Source organism: Balaenoptera musculus, chromosome 9 (assembly GCF_009873245.2).
Source record: "Balaenoptera musculus isolate JJ_BM4_2016_0621 chromosome 9, mBalMus1.pri.v3, whole genome shotgun sequence".
In the NCBI taxonomy this organism is placed as follows: domain Eukaryota; kingdom Metazoa; phylum Chordata; class Mammalia; order Artiodactyla; family Balaenopteridae; genus Balaenoptera; species Balaenoptera musculus.
Window position 1 is genome coordinate 11,517,541 of NC_045793.1, and position 15,385 is coordinate 11,532,925.

Consider the following 15,385-nt stretch of genomic DNA (forward strand, 5'->3'; position numbering starts at 1 on the left):
AGGATGGTTACAGGAAATATTCACAATGAGTCAATCAGTATCAAGATCTCCTGTTCTAGTAAACTTCTAATTAAGTGTTATGAAAATAATTTCATGTGACCAAATAAGTTTGGAAAACACTGGCTAAAAATTGCAATAGAATTCTTTATTTACCATAGGAATTTTTACAGTTTTTACTGTATGATAATATGAATTGTGAGTCCCCTAAAATGAGACATTTAATATGTAATAATTCTCAAACTTATTTGACCACAGAATTTATTTTTAAAGCCCTCTTAAGGGGCTAGAGATTTGAGGAAAACATTTTGGGAGATATGGGGCTGGAACATAGCTTGATGAAGAAATTATAAATAGTATTATTCTAGATCTGTCGCTTCCAAATACTGGCCTATAACATCCAATAGCATCACAATTTGCTATAGATAATATTTGGACAATGATAATATTTAAAGGCATAGATTTCTACAAAATACTTCCTACATCTACTCAATCAGTGATCTAATGGTGGGTCAGGAGACAGTTCTATTTTTAATAAGAGTCTTAGATAATCTTATGCTGAGTTGGGTTTGGGACCTCTTAAGGTAATATCCTCCTAGGTCACTGTCAACACTGATACCACCATCTTTTCATAAAGCTCTCTCTATTCCCAGCACTCTCTTCAAGGCATTCTTTACTTCTGAATTCCTAAGAGTATAGATAAGGGGGTTGAGCATGGGATTGAAAAATCTGTGAAACAGCAAAAGATATTTCTTTTGTTCCTTGGGGTTCCCATATCTAGGTCCAATATACATGATAATGGCTATGCCGTGAAAGAGTCCAACCACACAGAGGTGAGATGAACAGGTGGAGAAGGCTTTTCTTTGACGTTCCCCGGACTGGATCCTGAAGATGGCACAGAGGACACACATATATGAGATTACAATTGAGGAGAAGTGTCCCACTAGCACAGAAATCATTCCAGCCAGTACCACAGTTTCACTGATGTGTGTATCTGTACAAGCAAGTTTGAGAACAGCCATGATTTCACAGAAAAAGTGATTGATTTTCTGGGATATACAGAAGGGTAAGGGTAAAAGTAACACTAGAGGAATCAAAGACAGAAGTACTCCAGTGGTCCAGGAAATCACCACCAACACGATGCAGACTCTCCAGATCATGATGGCAGAGTACCAAAGGGGGTGGCAGATGGCTACACAGTGATCACAGGACATCACCAGCAGGAGAAGACAGTCTGTGACAGCAAATGTCAAAAAGAGAAAGCTTTGTGTCATGCAGCCAGCAAAGGAGATAGGCTTGTCAGGACTCAGGAGGTTTACCAGCATCTAGGGCATGGTGTTGCAGGCACAGGCTATGTCAACGATGGCCAGGTGTGAGAGGAAGAAGTACAGTGCAGTCTAGAGTCCAGTGAGATGAGCCCCAGGATGACCCCGTTCCCCGGCAGGGTGAAGACATAGAACAGAGAGAAGAGCCCAAAGAGAAGCATCTGAATCGTTGCATCAAGGGGAAATCCCAGTAGGGTGAACTCTGTGATACATGTCATATTGTCTCCCATATCCCTATGACACAGGAAATTCAGTTAATGTCCATGGTTAAAGAGAAGTCTTTGAAAATAGATTTATGTCAACTATACCTTTCTGTGGTATAAAAAAGTGTTCAGAGACACTTTCAGTGAATTTTTGTGTTTTTAAATGAACGTTTAAAGAATTTATTTGGGGCTTCCCTGGTGGTGCAGTGGTTAAGAATCCACCTGCCAATGCAGGGGACATGGGTTTGAGCCCTCGTTCATGAAGATCCCACATGCCGCGGAGCAACTAAGCCCGTGTGCCACAACTACTGAGCCTGTGTTCTAGAGCCCGCGAGCCACAACTACTGAGCCTGCGTGCCTAGAGCCCACGCTCCGCAACAAGAGAAGCCACCGCAATGAGAAGCCCGCGCACCGCAATGAAGAGTAGCCCCCGCTCGCCTTGCTGCAACTAGAGAAAGCCTGCAGGTAGTAGCAAAGACCCAACGCAGCCAAAAATAAATAAATAAAACAAACAAATATTTTTAAAAACGAATTTATTTGGTAACCCTAAAATATATATACACATACATACACATAAACACATATATACATATATTTCCTTTCTTGTTAAGTTTTTAGCAGAGGCTAATTTTTCACAATATCGGTGTGGCCAAAAAGTTCGTTCGGGTTTTTCCGTAAGATGTTAAGACAGTACGAAAAACCCGAACAGAGTTTTTGGCCAACCCAATGACTATGTTGCCACATGTTAATAGAATACATAGTTTTTGTTTCATTCAGTGAGATACCTCACATCCTTCAAATAAATTCTGCTTTTCTTTGCTCATATTAGAGTTACTTCTGTTCTTTTTTCAAAAACTCTGACCCTTAACTGATACACATGCCAAAGTCCTCAAGCTGCAATACGTCTAATCTCGACTTGGAAGGGCTCATCAAGGACAAGGTATACTAAAGGTAGCTGTACCATTTCCCAGATACACCATTAGCTATTAACCTCTCACCTGCCTATCGAAACACACTTTCTACTCCTGCATCTGTTGTCACCTCCACAACTAATATTGCACAAAATCTCTTCTTGTTCAAATATAATGACTTATTTTCAGCCTAAAATCTATTTTTTCATATTTAGTTTTACAAAATACTTAGATGAACATTTATATGAATGAATAGATTTGTACTGTATTGTTTATCTAAACACAAAAACAGATTCAGTAACTTTGTTAGATTTTGACTCAATATTGATAAACACTCTAGAAATACCCAGTTTTAGATACTGTCTCTGCACGTGATTGGCAATAGCTAGAGGACTTCTGTGAGGGATACTGCAAAGGGGTCTTTAAATTCCTTGAGAGATTGAACTAAATCATCTTTCTTACTCTATGATTCCACAATTAGAATGTACGTATAAACATGATATTGCCCTCCTTGCTTAAATTTTATTCCCATTTTTTAATGTAAACTCATCTTGTCTTGAAGAGAGCAAAAGTGAGCAGTAATTCTCAATTTAAATGGCTATAAAATTATCAACCCATTTAAAAATCATCCCATTTGCCTTGTTACTCCCCTATTGCTATTCCAATGATAAGTGTCAGGTCCAGAAGTTTGAAAATAAAATAATTTGGTATTTATTGATTTCCTATTACATACCTACCATTGTTCTGAGGGTGGAGCTATCAATGATAGGAACTCTGAACTCATACTAACTGCTTAGACTCTGGTCTCATAATACTGTACATAAATACATAACTATTTGTACACTTATCCAATAACTGAATATTTGTCCTTATATATTTAGATATTTGACTTCCCTCTATATGTGGTACTTTAAGCCTAGTTTTTAAAATAAAAAGGTACTGGGCTTTTTTGGTTAATATTAAACATTTACCAGAAAGTCGTACACACTTATCTCGTTACCTTAAAAATAGCTACCAGTAAAAAATAACCAGTCATATACTCATTATATTAACATATTGATATATTGCTTAATAGTATCTTTTACTCAGCCTATTTATACTGTCAATGAGAAAAATTTGAGCATTAATAAAAATATACTTTTGCATGATATTGAAGAGTGACAGTGAAAGCTAACAGGCAATGAAAATGATGTTAAAATATATTTGACCAGAACTCACAAAAGTAATTAAGAAACTTGTGTATCTAGGGATGATTTTTGTGTAAGGACCTCACAAAATCTTCATGCAGAAAAAGCAAACGTACCTGGTGTGGCTAAATTTCCTGATGGTGCTGGAAGGCTTGCTCCTCCTCTGAGAACTGCCAACGAAGGATCTTGGCTTTTCATGTTGCCTAAGAGAAGAGAAGGCTTTATTCATTTATTATCTCCACAGGGCACCTTCTCAATTGTCATAAGGGCTTTGTGTAGGGCATGAGACAGTAGGTCTCACTTACAGCAGTGTGCTCCCTATAGAGACATAAAGAAGCCAACCACTGTTCCCCTTCTGAGACTGAAGAGGATTGGCAGTCTGTCTCTGAGGAAGCCAGAGAAATAGCGAGACCTTTAGAGGTTAAAAAAAGAACAGGAAATACCTTCATAATTAAAAGGGTACACACATATTAAGTTATACTCTGGTGACCCCATGAATATATACAGGTACCGAAATACGGGAATTTATTATAGTTTCATGAATTTTTATGTTGTTCCAGCTCCCAAACATTCAAGAGGCACTCAGGAGATGCAGAGATTCATCCCTGGTTATTGTCTGACAGTGAAACTTGACATTAATTCCCAAAGCCATATTTCTTTTAGTGTACATAGTCTTGTTTCCCAGCTGCCATGAACCTTATAGGAGAATAAACTTGTATTCAAAGGTAATAACCATTAAATCACTTTAGATAGTAACTCAGAAGCTACATCCTTGAGCACAGATCTGGAAATGTGTGGGCACCCGTTAGGGTTTCATGTTGGACATGCCCTGCAGCTTGTTGATCTGTCTGGAGGATGAATGAATAAGGCACAAGGGCTGAGTGAAGCTTACATTTTTTTTTTTTTTTAATAAGTTTTGCACTTTACTTATTTATTTAATTTTTTTTTTTTTTGGCTGTGTTGGGTCTTCGCTTCTGGGCGTGGGCTTTCTCTAGCTGCGGCGAGTGGGGGCCACTCTTCATCGCGGTGCATGGGCCTCTCACTGTCGCAGCCTCTCTTGTTGCAGAGCACAGGCTCCAGACACGCAGGCTCAGTAGTTGTGGCTCACGGGCCTAGTTGCTCCGCGGCATGTGGGATCTTCCCAGACCAGGGCTCGAACCCGTGTCCCCTGCATTGGCAGGCAGATTCTCAACCACTGCGCCACCAGGGAAGCCCATGAAGCTTACTTTTGAAAAATTTTCCTTTTTGATAATTTCTGGACCTGCACTTATGGGAAAGACAGAGCTCTGTAAAAGCAGAGGGCCAACACCTGTCCTCTTTGCCCTTATGGTGGGGCTGGTTATATGTATTCTACCTATCAGAGTAGGCAAATACTACTATCACAGTCTATACTGAAGGAATACAGTATTCCAACTCTTCAGGGTGTTATCAACAATCCACTGCCTTAAATCTGTGTGTCAGGTTACAATTTCTATCAGGTCTACAAGTTCTGAGCAATACAATATGTGTTGGAACCAGTGAATCCCTTGGTCATTTGCCCTTTGTCACTTCCTTTGCTGTGAAATGGGCCTATTGGACTGAGGTGATACTATGTGGGAAACCGTATCAGAAATCAGATCATCTAATGGCCCTCCAACAAAGGTACTAATCAAGATACTGCACACAAGAAAGGGAAAGTCATACTTGTGATGTGTATCATCTGCACTCACAGTGAATCATTGCCCTTTGTAGGGTGGAAGGAATCAGCATGCCACCAACTGACTTATTGGTCTCCTTAAGAGGAAGGTACCATATTGAGGACCCATCATTGGTCTTTGCTGCTAACGGAACTGATACTCAGCACAGTAAAGCAGCCTTGGTGAGGTGCAGACTGTGCTGGTGCAAAGTCCCCGTCTCTGTTACCATGCCTAATGCATTTGTGTGCTCACTGTGTAATCACTGGAGTGGCTGAAAGCAGAGGCTGCCTGACACTTACTGGCTATACCTGGTTGTTTAATGCCTCTTCTGCAATGATGTCTCTGGTTGGCATGAATATGGGATGTACAGATTCATACACTTTGTGTACCATCCCACATCTTTTTCCCATACCTCCATTCACCCAATATTCCAACTGTTCTCCTTCCAGATCCATTATCAGCCAATCAACCCATTTGCCATTTTTCAGGAGTCCATGAATATTCTTATCTCAGGAAACTTTTCTCCCCACAAGGTAGAGGAATAGTTGAATGGCTAGCTATGGGCAATGACAAGTTTAACCTCATTAATTACCTTTAAGGCCCCCCACCTGAGTGTTACATATATTGCACCAATATATCTAGACAAATCATCCTTGTATCAGGCCTTTCTTCCTAAATTGTCAACTGGTTGTAGGAAATCTCTTGGAGATAATACACACGTGTGCACACACACATACACAAAAATACATACATACATTAGAGAGAAGCGTCAGTGATATAGGTGATATGGGGATCTGGGCCAACTGTCCATCCAACTTACTTTGTCTTCTGCACATGCTCTTGTCCTAAGTTATACCACATTCAGTATATGATGCATGATTGCTGTGATCACTCTCTCCTATAATTTGGTGGGTCTGATAGCATCTCAGTTCAAGACAGGCAACTCTGGATTTGTAGTAACTTGATACTCTAAGATTAGTCTCTCCCAAGTCTCAGCAATATGTGAGGAATGGTGTTGAGAAAGGTGTATTGTCTTCTGCTGGAGATGGAAAGCCTTGATGCAGAGTCCCTGTGGCCTGTCCCATGATTCACCCATTGGGGCTTACCAGAGACATCTTTATCTACCAGAGATACCTTCAGATCCACGTGGTCTGCCAGTCAAAAGTTCCAAGTGCTACAGCTATAAATTATTAAATGTATAGTTCAATGAATTTTCATATATCAATACACGTGTGTAAGCACCATCCAGACAAAAGTATAGAGCATCTCCATCACAAGAGAAAATTCCTGTGACCACCTCATTGCTAGAAATCACTTTCCTACTCCGAGGTAACCACTATTCTGACTTCCATCACATAGATTAGTTTTGCCTGTTTTTGAATCTCATATAAATAAATTACACACTATGGATGCTTTTGTCTCTGGCTTCTTTGACCCAATATAATGTTTTTGAGATTCACCCACGTTGTTTGGGTATCAGAAGTTCATTCTTTTTTCTGCTGTGTAATATTCAATATGAAGGTTCCAAAATTCATTCATCTGTTCTACTGTTCATGGACATTTGGGTTATTTATAGTTTTTGGCTATTGTAACTTAAGTTTCTATGAATATTCTTATACATGTTTTCACTGGGTATATACCAAGGAACAGCATTACCAAACCATAGGATAGACACAGATTTATTTTTAGTAGATATTGCCAAACAGTTTTCCAGTGTGGATTTATAATTTTATATTCCTACCAGCACTTGATATTAATTTTGTAATTTTAACCATTGTGGTATTTCTCTGTGATTTTATTTATATTTTATTGATGAGTAATTGTATTGAACACATTATCATATGCTCATTGACCTTTTGGATATCCTTTTGTATGAAGTGCCTGTTCAAATCTTTTGCCCAATTTTTGAGGGTTTTTTTTTTTCCCTCTTGTTGATTTGTAAGCATTCTTTAGAGAGTCTGGACGTAAGCATTTTGTTGAATATAGGTACTGAGGATATCTTTTTCCAGAATGTGGCTTCCCCTCTGGTAACATCTCTCAAAACCATGATACAATATCATAATCACTATATTGTCAAGGTGCATAATAACATTTTCATCAGATTCATTTTCATGAATCTCTCATGTTGCCTTTTTCTAGCCACATCAACTTCCCTCCCACACCCACTCTGTCCTTAACCACAAATCTGTTCTATATTTCTATAATTTTGATATTTCAAAATTGTTACATAAATGAAATCATACAGTGTGATTAGTATATAATCTTTTGTGCTTGGCTTTTTTTTTTCCGCTTAGCATAATTCTCTGGAGATTCAACCAGGTTGATACACGTATCAGTGGTCTGCTCCTTTGTATTACTGAGCAGTATTCTATGTATCCCAGTTTAACTATTCACCTGTTGATGGACATCTGGATTGTTTAAGTTTTGAGCTATTACAAAAAAAGCTGCTATAAACATACACGTACAGGGTCTTTTTTGGGGGGCAGGGTGTGTTTGTGTAAACATAAGTCTTCGCTTTCCTAAATTTGATTTTTGGTAATTTTAAAATTATGAATTAAATTTTCTTAATTCATATTATATAGTTATAGTCCTATGCAAATTGTCTATTCATATCGGGTGAGTTGTGATTGTTTTTTTTTGAGGAAGTGTTCCATTTTGTCTAAGTGGTCAAATTTATGTGTGTTGAGTTGTTTATAATTTCCTTTATTATCCTTTGATGTCTGCAGTGATGCCCTGTTTCATTCTGATATTTTTAGGTTGTGTCTTTTCCTTATAAATCCTGCTAGAGGTTTCTAAATTTTATTGATTCGTTAAAAGAAACAGCTCTTTGCTTCACTGATCTACCGATTTTTTTTTTTGTTTTAAATTTCAGTGTTTTCTGTTCTAATCTTCATTAATTCCCACCCTCTGCTTGCTTTGAATTTATTTTGCTCTTCTTTTTCTAGGTTCTTGAGGTAAGGACATCTATTACTCATCTGAAACTTTTCCTCTTTCCTAATGTACACATTTATTGGTATGTTTCCCTCTCTGAACTTTGAAATGTTGTGTTTTTATTTTCATTCAGTTCACTATATTTTCTTTATTTCTCTTGAGACTTCTTCTTTGACTTATAAGTTTTTTTAAAGTGTATTTTAAAATTTCCAAGTGTTGGAGATTTTTCTGTCTTTCTTATATTGATTTCTAGTTTGATTCCATTGTGGTTGAAGAATTTACTCCATATGATTATTTCTTTTAAATTTGGTGAGGTGTTTTTACAGGCTAGAATAGATCTATCTGTTCTGTCAGCACTTGAAAAGAATGTGCATTCTGCTGTTGTTCTATAAGTTTTATGGAATGTTCTATAAATGACTATTAGATTCTTTTTGTTGATGGAGCTGTTGAGTTCTTCCATATTCTTGCTGATTTTCTCTCTAGTTGTTCTATCAGTTTTTGAAATGGCAGTGCTGAAGTCTCTAACCATGTGTGGATTTGTCTACATTTTTGCATCATATATTTTGAAGCTCTTTTGTTTGGTGATACACATTTAGGATTGCTATGTCTACTTGGTGGATTAAACTTTTTATTACGTAAAGTTCCTCTTTGTTTCTGAAAATTTTCTTTGCTTTATCTCATATTAATATAGCTACTCCTGCTTTCCTTCCATTAATGTTTACATGATATATCTTTTTCCATTCTTTAAGTCCACCCACCTACGTTGTTAAACTTGAAGTGAGTTTCTCATAGACAGCATTCAAGAAACAGATAGAAGTAAGGGTCATGCTTTTTAATACACTGTCATTCTCTGTCTTTAAATTGATGCATCTAGACCACTTATATTAAATCTAATTATTGATACTTTAGGGCTTAAGTCTTACTTTTTTGGTTTTGTTTTCAGTCTCAACTCTCTATTTTTTATTGTTCCTGTGGGTTACTTGAATATTGTTTTAGAATTCCATTTTATATAGTGTTTATATAGTGTTTTATATTCCATTTATATAGTGTTTTTAGTGTATTTCTTTGTATAGCTTTTTGGTTGCTTTTTATACTTTAGTGCTTTGTCTAGATATTATATTATATATATGTGTGTGTATATACATATATATATATATATATATATATATATAACAGTCAATTGATGTCATTTTTTTACCAGTTTGAATGAAGTATAGAAATATTATCTCTTTTGCATCTCTTTACTCTCTCCAATTTATAATTTTCTTCAATATTTCCTCTACATAAATTTAGAAAAGTACCAAAAAAAGCTATAATTTTGGCTTGAACCATCAAACATAATTGAGAAACTCAAGAGGATAAGGAAAGCCTATGGAATTCACTCATAATATTTCTTATCATGTTCTTTCTTCCTAATATTCAAAGTTTCCTTTTTTTCTGTTTAAAGAATTCATTTTTAAAGATCAGCTTTGCTGTGTATAGAATTCTATGTTGACAGTTTTTAATTTCAGTAATTTAAGATGGTATTCCATTTTATTTTGTCTTCCATCATATTTGTTAAGAAGTCAGCTCTAATCTTATTGCTGTTCCCTTGAAAGTAATGGACTTTTTTTTTTTTTTTCCTGGCCAGTTGTAATGTTTTTTCTTTACCCTTCATTTTCAGCAGTTTGACTAATATATTTCTCAGCGAGGTTTTACTTATATTTATCCTGTTTGAGTTCTCCCGAGCTTCTTAAATCGGTGTGTTGATATTGCCTATCAGATTTTAGAACTTCTTGTCATTATTTTTTTTCAAGTAATTCACCTGTCCCATTTTTTCCTCTTTTTTTCCTTATGGGACTCCAATTACATATATGTTACACCTTTTGACTCTTTCTTACAACTCCATTTTGCCCTCTTGAGTTCTTTATTTTTTTCTCTCTTTAGTTTTGGCAATATATATTGAACTGTTTTTAACTTCACTGATCTTGACATCAGTTGTAGCCTGTCTTCTGTAAAATACATCTAATGAGTTATTTGTCAGATTTCTTTTATGGAAAGATTTAGAATGGTAACTAGACTTTTAAAATCAGATTCTTATTTTCAATCGAAATACTACATGTTGTCATCTATTCTCTCCTTTATTTCCTTTATATCAATTATAGATATTTTAATATCCTTTTCTATTAACTCCAATGTCTGAATGATCTGTGAGTTTTTTCCTAGTAACTTATTATCTCTTATCAATCATTTTTTGCATGTTTAGGGATTTTCTTAAATGCTGAAGTTATGGACAATATGCTGTAGAAACTCTCAAGAGTTTTGAGATTTTTTTTTTCTGGAGAGCAGTTAGACTACTTGAAGATCACCTTGCTCCTCTTTAAGACTTAGTTTTAAGCTGTGTTATGGTAAGTAACATAGCCTCTAATCCCAGGACATGGGAATTCTCCCAAGACATGGAATTTCTAGAGCCCCATTTGAGTTTCTAAGTTTTGTTTTGTTCTGTTTGCTTTTGACCAATCTCTTCCCATTCTGGCTGGATCTGAACTCTAACATCTTCCCAGGAATTTGTGAGTTTTTTTTTTCTTCTTTCAGTCTTCCAGCTGCTGCTGCTGCTTTCTGCTAGGTCTCTCCTTAGCCCATTTTCACATAGCTAGGGAGTTAACTCAGGAAACAAATGACATTTTAACATGAATATTTCTAGGATTCTCTCTCTATTGCTCTCCTCATATGGGACGTTGACCCTCAATTCCTAACTGATTTAGCAGCCTTGAACTCTAATCACTGCTTCCTCTGGTCACCAAGACCACTGATCCCTCCTTGGGTTCCATACTCCTGTACAAAGTCCAGGAAAATGCCTTCCTGGGAGAGTTTGGGCCAATGTATTCACCTCCTATGCAACCCCTCCATTTCTTCAACAATTGACAAAAGTTGTTTTCCATATGTTGTTGAGATTGTATAGCTATATATGGTGGGAGGGTAAATCTAATACCAGCGATTTTGGTATAGTCAAGACACATACTAATTTATTTTTAATGTGAATCTAGAAAATCTTTTCCCTGCACTTAAAATTTTAATTAAAATATAGTAGTTACAAGATTACTGAAAAAAAGGGGTTTTAATAATTTGGTTTCATGAGGGAAAAAACTCATCCAGGAGTGGAAAGTTTGTTTTAGAAGTAATGGTCATTTTGCATCACATTTTCTGGAAGTCCCACTCCATGCATAATCATTAGTGTGGTTTATCTTTGCCCATTAAGAAGTCAAGTCTCTAGTATATTACTATATTCCACTATATATTTGTTTACTATTTAACTTTTTATTTTTTTAATGGTTGAGAGACATAGTAAAGTGAAATATTATTGCCTGAAAGTACTCTGCTAGTCTGGAAAATAAAAAGGCAGAAGCTTCAGGGAAAACCTTGTTAAGAGATATAAAAATAGTAGGAAAGTGAGGTAATTAGAGAATAAATCTGCCTTTAATTATGCATGTTGTAAAACATAAATGGGAGACTAAAAGAGAATGTAGGTGAGAGGTAAAAATGAAAGCAGAAGTAAAGGAGGGATGGAAACATTTCTATAATGGGTTATGAGACAGTGTTATCTTTTTTTGGTCAATACTAAGTATTTTTCAACTCTTGTCAGAGGAGTTGGAAATTATTCGCTATCCAACAGTGAATCCCAGTCCTGTCTTCACTTGACTCATAACTGGTATTGTACAGACATTTAGTTCTGCAATGATTGTATGTATTGAGCAACATTCTGCTGCCAGGAATTTTCCTTCTGGGTGTTCATTTCCCTGAAAAATAACACTTGTTACCAGGCAATGTGAATGCTTATGATTGAATTGGTTACTTAGTGTAATGACATTGTTTCAATAATTAAACAAGAATTTTAAAAATAAGCTATTAATCCATTTCTTGAAAAAATTGTGCTCTTTAGATTTTTACGGCTTTAAGCATATTGATAATCCAGATGTCTCATCTCTGAACAAAAATGCTTAACACCAGAGATGAAACTTGCACATCAAAATTTTTCCTATTTTCAGGTAGTGTCTTGGACAATTCAGATTCTCTTATCAAATTTTGCTGTTAGGTAATTTTTCTGACCTTGAAGTCATCCTCCGACCACATCCCAAAGGAAGAAGGCTCTACTTAGCCAAAAGTTCTATCCACCCCTCACATGGACCTCTTCTGCTGTTCCCTCCATGAAGCACCCTTCACCTAGGCATTCCTGAGGTTGTAGATGAGGGGGTTCAGCATTGGACTGAAGAGACTGTGAAACAATAACAGCTTTTTCTCTTATTTCCTCTTTGACTAGAGTACGGGGACCATATCAGTGCCATGTCAGTGCCAAAGAAAAGCCCAACCACACCATGGTGGGAGGAGCAGGTGAAGAAAGAAGGCTTTTCTTCAGCCCTCTCCTGACTGGATCCTCAGGATGGTCCAGAGGCTGCTAGAATAGGAGACCAGCACCAAGCAAAGGGGCCTAAGACAAATACACAGGCAGCAAAGGTGACAGCTTCACTGATCCATGGGTCAGCATAGGCCAGTTTGAGGACAGGTAGGATTTCATAGAAGAGATGGTCCACTTCCGAGGACTCACAGAAGGACAACCTTAGAAGGAGAACTGCATGTACCAGAGCCAGAATCAACCCACATGTCCAGGAAGTGATGGCCAGGACCATGCACGCTCTCCAGTTCATGATGACAGTGTACTGGAGGGGACGACAAATCGCCCCAAACCTATCATAGAACATCACCACGAACGTCAGGCACTCCATGTGAGCAAAAGTCAAATACAAAAATGTCTGCATTATGCATGGAACAAAGGAGAGGGTTCTATTCAGGTCTGCTAAGTTTACCAACATCTCAGGGACACTGTTGGAAGTATAGGACATGTCAATGATGACAGGTAAGAGAGGAAGAATTACACTAGGGTGTGAAGTCTGGGATGCAGAGATGAGTCCAGAGATCATGCCATTCCCCAGCAGGCTGAAGGCAGAAAATAGAGAGAACATCCAGAAGAGGAACACTTCCGTCTCTGCACTGAGTGGAAATCCTATCAAGATGTGACCCATGTCACATCTAAAGATAGTCTGCCAAGGATAGAAGAATGACAGAAAGATTAGTCTAAAGAATTAATAAAAATTGAAGTTATTTAATTCAAAAGAATTCAGAGGAAACACATATTAATTTCTGTTCTGTTTCAATTATTTTCAGTCTTAATGTAGCAAATATTTCAGAACCACATTTATAAAGGAAGAACAAAGTATTTACCATAGTGTAAAAATAATATTGTGGAGTAATAGAGTCAGTAATTTTATTCTTGATCCTCTACTTCAGCTTTTCCATTTCCTTATAGAGAAACTAATTATTTCACTACTATAACAATATTTACATGAGCATCAACATAATGGATCACAGTAGGGAAACAGATGAAGATGCATATCTGCTCCTAACTCCTTTAGCTTGGAAATGACTCATGTTACTTTTGCTCACTTTTTAGGCCAGAAACAGTCATATGTAGTCATTCCAATTTTAAAGAGAGCTAGTAAATATGGGGAATTACTTGGATATTTGATGACCACTGTAGCTCCAACATTTGATGGAACTGGTTTTTTCTGGCTGACTAGCACTGATTTTCTCTTGCCTTGCCCACTCTGTGCATAGTGATGACACACTGATTGCTTCAAATTGTAAATAAGGCTCCCTCCTCCCCCTTTAGAAAGTTTGTTATGAAACATTTACCATTGCTCATACATAAAACTATTTTAAAACTCTATCCAATGTAGTGATTTTCCTCTCAATTTTAGGGTCTACTCTAAGAATTTTTCCTTATGTAACTGACATCAAAAGTAAGACTATTCTTAGCCAGTGGGAAGCAGCGGCATAGCACAGGGAGATTGGCTTGGTGCTTTGCGACGACCTAGAGGGGTGGGAGAGGGAGGATGGGAGGGAGGCTCAAGAGGGAGGGGATATGGGGACATGTGTGTGCATGTGGCTGATTCACTTCGGTGTACGGCAGAGACTAACAGAGTATTGTGAGGCAATTATACTCCAATAAAGATCTATTAAAAAAAAAAAGACTTTTCAGCTGGACCTTATCAGCTACACAGAAGAGAATAAATTTATCATGTTTTGTTATTTAGCATAGCAACATAGCATTTAAACGCACATGGTAGATGTCATTTTACTTTGCATAGTCACAGCAAATTTTCCACATAGATAATACAGCATACCTTGGGTATACTATGGGTTCAGTTCATACCTCAGATATATTGTGGGTTCAGTTCCAGACCAATGCAAAAAAGCCAATATCACAATAAAGTGAGTCAGACATTCTTTTTTTGGTTTCTCAGTGCATATGAAAGTTATGTTTACACTATACTATAGTCTATGAAGTGCAAAATAACATTATGTCTAAAAAATGTATATACCTTAATTTAAAAATACTTTATTGCTAAAAAATTCTAACCATCATCTGACAACGGAGGGTTGCCACAAAACTTCAATTTGTAAAAACACAGTATGTGCGAAGTACAATAAAGCAAATCATGATAAAATGATGTATACCTGTAAACAGTACATTGTGAGTTAAATTCACTTGTACTAAAATTATTCTTCTTTAGATATATGATTGTCTTTGTTTTTTAAGACCCATGCAAGTAGGATGATCTGAGTAATGAAACTGTATTGGCAATGATTGTATATTTTTTTCTGGATGTAATAAAGGCATATATCGATTGGAGAATATGGTGAGATCCATCTTGGACACATGCGTAGGTGCTCACTATCCAACGAATGACAACTGTCTTATTTACAGAAGATCAAAGGGATGCCTTGAAGTGCAGGACAGTCCTGTGATGTTCTGAGCCTTGACTTCTTGCTTGGTTAAACAGCTCTCTTTGCTTACACAAAAAGAATTACCATAAGGAACAAGGCGGGCAGCCAGCTCAACCTTTCTAGGTAGGCTCAGGTAAAAGTCTGGGTAAAGATGACATGGTCCTTTCTGCTTTGGTGGATTCAAGGCTGTTCTGTGCACTAACTCTTTATGAATGAGGAGTTGCTATGGACTGCTATTAAATGTGCAATATTGGTCAAAAATATCTGTAAAAATAATTACATTATCACTATAAATGTCCGGTTATTTTTTAGGACATAGTCAAAGATGAAATA

General features: G+C 36.8%; 1 protein-coding gene and 1 pseudogene across 1 annotated transcript; both read right to left on the reverse strand.

The window, feature by feature from the left end:
* Positions 1-626: 626 nt before the first annotated feature.
* Positions 627-1,552, reverse strand: LOC118901046 (olfactory receptor 13-like). The gene is given in 2 exon segments (XM_036864022.1): positions 627-1,387; positions 1,390-1,552. Coding segments are annotated over 2 exon segments (924 nt in total).
* Positions 1,553-12,385: 10,833 nt separating this feature from the next.
* Positions 12,386-13,227, reverse strand: LOC118901175 (annotated as a pseudogene).
* Positions 13,228-15,385: the final 2,158 nt, after the last annotated feature.